Source organism: Ixodes scapularis, unplaced genomic scaffold, assembly GCF_016920785.2.
Source record: "Ixodes scapularis isolate PalLabHiFi unplaced genomic scaffold, ASM1692078v2 PGA_scaffold6__148_contigs__length_123643588, whole genome shotgun sequence".
Lineage (NCBI taxonomy): Eukaryota > Metazoa > Arthropoda > Arachnida > Ixodida > Ixodidae > Ixodes > Ixodes scapularis.
This window is the reverse complement of record NW_024609881.1, coordinates 116,831,204-116,840,375: the sequence shown is the minus strand read 5'-3', so window position 1 is coordinate 116,840,375 and position 9,172 is coordinate 116,831,204. Positions and strand designations below refer to the sequence as shown.

Sequence of the window (9,172 nt, the reverse complement as noted above, 5' to 3'; positions counted from 1 at the left end):
TACAATGCTCATCCAGATCGAAGCGGGCAGGGGCGCGAATTGAACCCAGGATCCTGGGTTCTGCAGTGCAAGCTTTCGCTCCACGTGCTCCGAGCTAGTGTGCGCTAGCCCACTCGGCCACCGATCCCCCAATGATACAGTAAAACCTCGTTATAACAAAAAAGGGATATAACAAACTAATGGATATAACAAAGCAATCATAATTACCCTTGCTTGCTAATAGTGGGAAGAAATGAACAGTAGCTATAACAAACTAATGGTTATAACCAGGGTGTCGAACCGGAACCGAACCGAAAACCGGAACCGAACCCATATTTTTCCGGAACTGAACCCGAACCCGAACCTTTATATTGTTATTGCGAAGAAACCGAACCGGAACTGAACCGTAAAAAAAATAACGGTTACCGGCTGATGTCAAAACGGTTCGGCCACGCGCTGTTGACAATGAATGTGCTATCAATGCCATTTGTTTTTTAAGTGCCGTCAACTGACACACACCTCGCTAACATATTTTTCTTCTCCACTCAGTCTTAGGAATATAAACGCTGCATCCATGAATCTTGACAAACGCTGCATTCATGAATCTTGACATAGGAACCAGTATTGCGCTGGTCGCGGCTTGCACGGAAGAAACAGAATTAAAAGACTGTGCAAAAAAAAATAAAAAATTGCGTCACGGGATTTTATTTTCCTACAATCTCGTAAATCCTAAATGCTGCTGTGTGCTCATTTCATAACACGTTTCTAGAACGCGCAAGTTCTTGAAGCTTGCTTCCATCGGAATGAGAAAAGAAAAGGCTGTGGAGTTTGATAATAATGCATCCGGTTTCGTATAGGCACTTAGAAGCTAACATATTTGTGAGACGGCGAACTCTTCTATTTTAATATTTATCCTATTACGTCCTTCTGACGTTGCGTTCGGTGAAGTGTTTTTCATATTCCGTATCTTGTTTAATGAAAATTTCTTTAAGGGTCTAATTTGAGTTACCGAAGGCTAGTTCAAATAAAGAAAGCTGTATTTTCTCCCCACTGTTCCTTCAATTGCTTACACGCCGAGGTGGCGGAATAGTTAGCGAGTTCTACTTGTAAGTGGGTTTGTAAGGAGGTCACGGATTTTACAGCTACTGCGTCGGACCCAATCAGATGAAGTCCGAATGCGTAAACGTCGATGAGGTAACCTTTGAGTGCACATAAAGAAACCATTCCTGGTAGAAATCCCTGAGCCTAACAATACGATGTATCCCGTTTCGTATGTGCTGATTTCAGATGTTTTATTTGTAATTTATTTTGATGTTGCAATTTGTCATTTATAATTTCCGAACCGGTTCGCAAACCGGTTCAGCGCCCCGAACCGGTTCGCGGATCGAATTAATCGAACCGGAACTGAACCGGAACAAAATAAATTTACCTGAACCTGAACCGTAACCGAACCCGTATTTTTTTCGGTTCGACACACTGGTTAATATCGAAATAATTATGACCGCTCCTTCAACTTTGTTATAACGAGGCTTTACGGTAATAGCAAATCGCAGCAATTCGTCGCTGTGTGTGAATGCGGGCGGCCTGTGTTGCTGGTGTTGCGACGTCAAGTTGCTGGGAGAAATTGCCCCGCCTGAAGCGGGCCTTAGTGGATTACAATACCACATTATCGTACACTGTTCACGGCAAACCTGAGAGGCTAGTGGAAGCTATGTGCTCGTTGGACCGACCGTACGCCAACCTTTTGCACCGTGACCTTGCTTCCGCCCTCCCCCTCTCCCTATAGACCAACACGCGGCCCCCATGTCACGCAGCTGCGGTGGCGCTGTCGACGGCACGGCGCGTGCGCACACGCTTCACTCCTTCCGAATTCGGTTTCTGCGCATGCGCAGTGCCCACAGCTGGTGTGGGCAAACGCTGGCGTGTTTGTAAACAGCGTGTCGGTCTATAGAAGCAGACATTTCTCCGAGCTGCTTGCCTCGGTGTCGAATGTCGGAAAACTGCCAAAATTAAGAAGGCCCGGTGGGCGTAAATGTACCTCAAAAGTCCCAGGAAATGTTGTCTTGACCTGGCCATTATCACACTGGCAACAGTCCTTAGTAATACACTTTGTGAACCCACACAAAAACAATGTTCTACGGCGTATCCACGGGTGCCGAGACCAGTCAGACCGAACAGGTCGGGCGGGCTTGAACACGAGCGCCGCTACGGCAGCAGTGAATGGCAGTGCGTCACTTTTTTCTCAAAGCTTGTCAACTTTCCCAATCCAGTAACGTTGGCTCTTAAAAAAAAAAAAATTGGTTTGCTCTGTATGTTTATAGAGCCTTGATGGAGATAAGCCTCAACGGGTAATCGGTCTCTTAGCTGTAGATGAGAAATTTAGCCAGTGCAGTACAACCGCTAACCTGGGGTTTTTAACGTGCATGACGCAGTAGTGATCACACGAACGCGTGACGGTACGAAACTCATCGGTGGCGGGGTTCGAACCCAGGAGGTTCCCAGCGCAAGCTTTCGCTCCACGCTCAGAGCTGAGACGTGTTAGCCCACTTGGCCACTTCCTCCCCACGTTGGCTCTTACCGCCCTGTCAGCTTAAAAGTGGGCGGAATATGACTTTCCCGTGCGGCTCAACCATTTGTTTAACCTACCTTCGTGCACAGAAGACGCAAATACCGAGCCTTTGGGGCTATTCTCTCCGCCCTGCTGTGCGTTTTCGCCACGAGAAGTTTCTTTTCTCTGCAAGAAAGAAATGAATAAAAACATGTCAAGATTAGTAACACTATATAATCCAACAAGTGTAAATTCACTAAATCACACAGTCGAACATCGCTTGGGCAAGCGCGAAACTATGTTTTCTTTAACGTCGTGCATGGCTAGAACACACCTTTTCACGCCTTGCTTCGCGTTCGCAGGCCAGCGCTTTGAAATTTCTCATTAGTCGCCGTTTCTCTTCCGTCATCTGTGCAACAAGAAACAACAACAAAAAAACAAGAAGCATGTCACGTAGTAACCGGTGATAACAGCTCCCAAAGAACTGGAAGTAAGTTGAACAACGTAAAAAAGGGATAATTACCAGCGGTGGCAGAATGGGCTTTCCAAAGCTCCGAATGCAGGAAACGTACGACTGCTCGGTCGAAGTCATCTTTGCTGGCGTCGTTCTGCGGTGCGTCCGTTTCCAAACGACAAACGATAGCTACCGAGTTTTCACGTTCATGACCGGAGTTCAGTTTTTCGCGCTACAAACGAAAAAGCGCAGGAATATGTTTAAAAACATGGCCGCCCCAAAACCATAAAACGCCCCTGCCAACATCCGCAGCCCCATGTAGTGCGCGCATCAAGATAAAAACAAAGATAAATCGCTGCAACCAACGTGCGACATTACGCACCAATGAATCTCAGGCATTAACATCCGTTCCTACGCGGTTTATCATCACAACGCCAATAAAGCAGTCAGTCGGAAATCAGATCAAATATGACTCATAAGCACACGCAGTACACTCGCAAGCAAGTCGGTTTGTTTACAGTTGGTTACCATGACAGCTAAATCTCCATACAAGCATTAGAACACAATAAAATAAATTATTCTGATGATAATATAAAATTTAAGTATATTTAACAACTTATATTAAATATATTTGTTACGTTGAAGAGTTACAAAATTTTGAAAAATTAACTAAACAAATATAACTCTTTTGTTTGGTGTAGGTGGCGGCAGTGTCGATTTGACCTACATAAGAGTTTGTTGTGGTTGATAGTGGCTTCAATCGAGTGCTAGCCGTAAATCAAACCTCGTTAGCGAAAGCTGTAAGGATTTTCAACATTTTCGCCTTCTCATAGCCCGAAGACTTCCTTCACTCAAAGGTGAGCAAACAATTTTGATGCGCTGTGCTTTGGAAAGCTTATGTCGTGCAACCCTTTGGGACACCGCTTTATTTTCCAAATCACCCGTCCCTGCACACATTTAACAGCGTTTGCGCTGTTCTTCATGGAAACTTTGATTCTGGGCCGCAAATATTTCGGTTTATTTAACTGGTACACGTGCTCTCTGAGGCGGCAATGAAAACTTGGCACATGTTTCTGTCGGCGACATTCACGGAAGTGATAACACATTCGCTGTAAAGCTCTTTACAGCCGCTACTGACACCGGTCATTCTGCGTCGTCTGTTTTTAGCACAACACGGGCATAGGTACCACGTCGTAAAAACCACGATCTTCACCCCAAAATACAGGTTTCGGTCATTTCCAACCCAGCCGATGTGCAAAAGCGACCAGATTCAGCATCCACACGACCCTGGGAACGTCCAATCACAACAGCCGCTCGTCCATTGCCTCCGACCAATCACAGCCGAGCTTCTTAGCGCCAATAGAAAGAGACGTGACGTCAGGGCTGTCCAATGATAATTTGAACCGTTGGTGACGTCGCCCTTCCCATTTTCTTTTTTTTTTTCTACTATCGTTCTCGCCGTTTCTTGATCCCGCTTGCTTGCCAGTTTATTGTTTTGTGGTGTGACCGACAGTTGTGTGCTCCAGACTTTTTGGGACCTTCCAGGTTCGTGCCCGTTTTGTTTACCAACGTGTTACCTGTTCGTGAAGGTAGCCGAACCCGCAATGTCATGCTGGGTAGTCTCACCGCTCGACCTATCCGTTTATTTAGCTCTGCGAAGCCGGCGAATACCCAAAATGCATGAGGCTTATTGTCTACTCAAAATACTCTGATGGCCGCCATTTTAAAACAAATGCCGACCCCCTCTTCCAACGAATTTATGTAATTCAATTCCTTCGGGCCGCTTTGTTGTTCATCCTCGTGGTTCTAGCGTCACTGAACACGTTTAGCGTTAACCCTGAACTAAATTTTGACCGTACGAAGCCGACACGTCGGCGCATTTCTCTTCCCAACGCCGAAGACGGGGACGCTCGCTAAGCCTAACCGGCCCTTCCGCACAGACCGCATTTTATTACTGTTGTTTTGCTGCCCAGAGGCGTTCGGTGCTGACCGTTTTCGGTCCGCGCACCCCTTGTTGGTTTCTCGCAGTGAACAATGGCCCGTACTAAGCAGACCGCCCGTAAGTCGACCGGAGGCAAGGCGCCTCGCAAGCAGCTGGCCACGAAGGCCGCGCGCAAGAGCGCCCCTTCCACGGGCGGAGTGAAGAAGCCCCATCGTTACAGGCCCGGTACCGTGGCCCTTCGTGAAATCCGTCGTTACCAGAAGTCGACGGAACTGCTCATCCGCAAACTGCCCTTTCAACGACTCGTCCGTGAGATTGCTCAAGACTTCAAGACGGACCTCCGTTTCCAGAGTGCTGCCATTGGTGCACTGCAGGTGCGGTGTCACTTTTTTTTTTCCCGCCTTTATTTTTTTTTTACCCCTTTTCTGCGATCCTTTCCCGCGTCAAGTGCGCTTCAAAGTAAATTTAGCTTCATTTAATGCAATGGTGCAAGCGATCTGGACAAGATTGATTATAATCCCTAGTGAAATAAGGACAAGTGCAAAACTCCAGACATAGCTAGTTTCCTGGTGCGCGACGGGAAAAAATCTGCCTTGTTCTGGTGTCGAACCAGGGACCTCTCTATCTCCAGTGGAGCACTCTACCGACTGAACTAACCAGAAGTTAGTAGAACACTCAGGTTTAGTAATCATAATCCCTGGAGAAGGAAACAAAAAGGACAAACACAATCGCGGAACACTGCTTGGTGGATGGTGTGCAACTGAATAAAACCAGTTTGCTCTACTGATTTCCAACTCCTGGTTCGCTCAGCTCGTAGGAAGTGGAGAGATGCCTGGTTCAATACCACGACCATGCGGATTTTTTTTTTTTTTTTTTGGTCTCGCCAGTTGCTTAGCTGTGCTTGTCCTTTGTCCCTCCTCCAGGGATTATAGTCTGGTTTACAGCCGTCTGTAGCAAGGACCACGATGACATTGTGCAACACTAGTCTCTGAGCACTCATAAGGGTGCAAACATTACAAATCCAGTTTTACCTTTCTCCACCGTGCAGAATTCGAAATGGACCTGTGCCTTCTCCCAAGTCTCTACTCGTTTCATTTGTTCGACATGAAGTAGTGCTGCAACAGCCGAACGTTGCTCGTGAGCAAAGTTTCAAAACATGCACAACCACTTAAGGGTTTGTAAGTCTCCAGTATTTCATGTTCGTGGCGTCGCAGGGTTAAGCAAGTGGGAAAAAAGTAAACAAAGTTATACCAGGATTGTTCTGTGCTGACGGCCTTATACATCTAGCCGATAGTTTGGTTGGATTAGAAAATTTTATTAATATCCATGGAGAGGAAGGCCACTCTGGGCCTCAAATTCAGTAGCCACAAGTAGGAAATTGTCTTCCAACGATGAAAAACAGGAGCCACAGAAATACAGCACTTTCATAGTGTGGAGAAGTATCAATATCTAGCTGTTTAGCTAAATGGGTAATCGTCCGACACTTGGTTTCTAGGCTAGGTGCTGCGATCACCGCCCGTTTGTTATAAAGGGTGCAGTCGTTAACATCCACCCAATCCAATGTTTCTCATTTGCAGTCTTCAGTTTTAGGGGTGTGTATGGAAATTGTCTGTTTGTACCACGGAACATTCATGTACAATAGGGGGGCCTTTAGCTCGTAATTGACTGTCCACAGGTGACTTATACCCATCAAAACTGTGCTCAAATGGGGGAAACTTTGGTTTTAGACAGGGTCGGTTGAGGGGATCTGTGACTGAGTCGTCGCAGATCCCCTTGATCACAGTGCTGGACTGGCCAGTCCAGCACTGCGAATGTGTTGAGGGACTATTCCGCACATTGCTGCAATAACCCTCAGTAAACTAGAGTTTCTCAGAGGTACGCTACCCGTTAAGGAGGATACGCTTTCCACGAGCGCATATGCCTCGAAGCTCTTTAGTTGCGCCCCTTTCCCACGGTTCTGTGGCACCGGGTCGGCTTCGACGCGACGCAAAAAGGGAGCACTAGGACCCTCTCTTCAAGCTGTGTGTTGCCATTTTCTGGCGTGCCTTCCCTGCAACCTGGCTTCCCTCTCTCTTGCGCAGGAGGCCAGTGAAGCGTACCTGGTGGGTCTGTTTGAGGACACCAACCTGTGCGCTATCCACGCCAAGCGCGTGACCATCATGCCGAAGGACATCCAGCTGGCCAGACGGATCCGCGGGGAGCGTGCGTAGACGCTGCCATCCCCGGCCCCTGCGTGCACCCCCTCTCCCCCCTCTTCCACCGTTGTCTGTCGGTCGTCGTCCGCTTCACTTCCGCCGCACATCATCATCGTTCGCCGTGGTGTCGTCCAAAAAGAAGCGTTCCTTTGCGTGCATTTTTTTTATTTTATGCATAATCTCCCTCCTTCACGGTGAAAGTCCAGTTCTTTTCTGTTCGAAGCTCTCGCATTCTCAATTTTTTTTTTCTCTTGCCGAGGGTGTATTGCGTGGTGTGTTTTGGTGCGTTGAAGGCGAACCTTGACGTCGGTGCGGGCGTGAGTCGGGCATCGGCTCTCGCGTTTTGTTTTGACGGCTGGGCAGGTTCAACATTTGGTGCTTTTTTTTTTTTCTCTTGAGAAATTGGGTTTGACAATGGAAGCGTCTTTACGATTGTTTACTCACGTTTCGGCCGCCTTCATATCCCGGCTCGAGATTTGTCCAGCGACAACCGTGTACTTAAAGAGACGTCCCGCTTTGCACAACCCGGGTCCATCTTTGGCCGGAATCGATTGGCACGCTTGGCATTCTGTAGGAAAACTTCCACACATTAAAAGAACTTTTAAAAAAAAATTTCATTGCCCTCGGTGTATGAAATACCACTGCCAGAAATAGGCTGTGTGTGCAGCTTTTCGTTTTTCTTTGCCCCTCTGACTTGTGCTGCGTATTCCCTTCCCTCATCACATACATTGTGGTTGTCTCAAAGTGCGAGAGGGGCGTGTCTACATCATGTTTCTTTTTCCTCCCTACCTGCGTTTTTAAATGTGTATTGTACCTCCACCACATCTCAAATAGCCGTAGTTTCGTAAGCCATGGTTTGTAGGCAAGAGTCTCTCCGATTTGGTCTTAAGAAAAAGGAATAAAGCATTACATTCCAAAGCTGTGGTCCGCAGGTTGTCGTTTCTGCTCAGTGTCTTTCCTTTATTTTGTTTGGCGGGTTAGTAGGATGCTTAGTGGTTCGGAAGTTCAAAGCTACGTCTTTTCGTCCTAAATAACTGTCCCATTGAGGGAAAAAAATTAAGCATGCCAATGAATGCAAAGATAAAAAGCTAAAAAAAAAAAACTACTAGGACCATGGGAGTGTTTTATTTTTGCATATTCAGAGGCTCGGAACTTCCAAACAAGTTTCTCCTACCAAAGGGTTCAGGCTAAAAGAACATCTCAATGTTAGTTTTTTTTGTTTTTTTTTTCTCGGCGATTTGTTGAATTTGAACAATATTAGAAATCTTATCCCACGAGTTAATTTATTCTTCAACGTAAAAAAACAAATACATCATTTTGCATTCTGTAGATTGCAATATGTACTGTTTGTGGAGTTAATTTAAATGCAATACCTCAAACAATGAAGACAAAAAATGACCAAGTTTAGGCTGCTGGCCACTTGGTGAGCTTTGATGGTCGTAAAGGCTGGGTGCCAGTTTGTCTCTACTCTAAATTATAGTTGGAGTTTCATGATCCGGCACCAGCAATGCTCCTGTTTTTTCGACTGTCTGGGGATGGTTTGTGGTGCATAGCTCCAGAATTGAAAAAAGCTCCTGCATTGACTGCAAGATTAAATTAGCTATAGGTGGTGACCGGTTTTAAGAGTACAGTGGAAGCTCCTCCTACCTCTCACTTTAGCAGAGCAAAACTATGGAATGGCGGCCAGTCGCCAATTCGTTATAGTCCGTTGCAACTCAAAAAGGTAGGGTGAGGGAGAGGAGGATGTTTCCCCCTCTCAAGAGTTCTGTCTGCATCCCCCTCCCCAACCTTCCTTTCCCTCACCCTATCGAGCTGATTTCAAGTTGGAAGAGTGCCACATTCCGAGCACTGTATAAAAACCTATAGAGTGGTGGAATGTCTCTGCTTGAATGTTTTCTTGTAGTGGTGGACAGTGTTTATAACTTAGCAGCCTTGTGCAACTCTGGGTCAATGGACACTTCCAACGAAGTATTCAATGCCAGGATAGTGTGGTTCGTGCAAACTAGAGACCAGGGGTGGGACAGCTGTGCCAATTGCGCCATTTTGATGCATTC

At 46.6% G+C, this 9,172-nt stretch overlaps 1 protein-coding gene and 1 long non-coding RNA gene across 4 annotated transcripts; one reads left to right on the top strand and one right to left on the bottom strand.

Annotated features, from left to right (window-relative positions):
• Window positions 1-2,625: 2,625 nt before the first annotated feature.
• LOC121838377 lies at window positions 2,626-3,472 on the bottom strand. 2 transcript variants are annotated; one of them, XR_006078482.1, is made up of 4 exons: window positions 3,364-3,472; window positions 3,051-3,213; window positions 2,862-2,936; window positions 2,626-2,713 (listed from the first exon to the last, which is right to left on the bottom strand). It is a non-coding gene; the product is annotated as an uncharacterized LOC121838377 (long non-coding RNA). The 2 variants fall into 2 exon arrangements; XR_006078481.1 differs by having other exon boundaries at window positions 3,051-3,472.
• Window positions 3,473-3,656: 184 nt separating this feature from the next.
• Window positions 3,657-8,036, top strand: LOC8025862 (histone H3.3A). Of its 2 annotated transcripts, none has more exons than XM_029969689.4 (3): window positions 3,657-3,838; window positions 5,010-5,297; window positions 7,005-8,036. In XM_029969689.4, the coding sequence occupies exons 2-3, from the start codon at window positions 5,016-5,018 to the stop codon at window positions 7,131-7,133; spliced, it is 411 nt and encodes a 136-aa protein (XP_029825549.1). In that variant the 5' UTR covers window positions 3,657-3,838; window positions 5,010-5,015; the 3' UTR covers window positions 7,134-8,036. The 2 variants fall into 2 exon arrangements, with proteins under 2 accessions (XP_029825549.1, XP_002399568.1); XM_002399526.4 differs by lacking the exon at window positions 3,657-3,838 and adding an exon at window positions 4,367-4,526.
• Window positions 8,037-9,172: the final 1,136 nt, after the last annotated feature.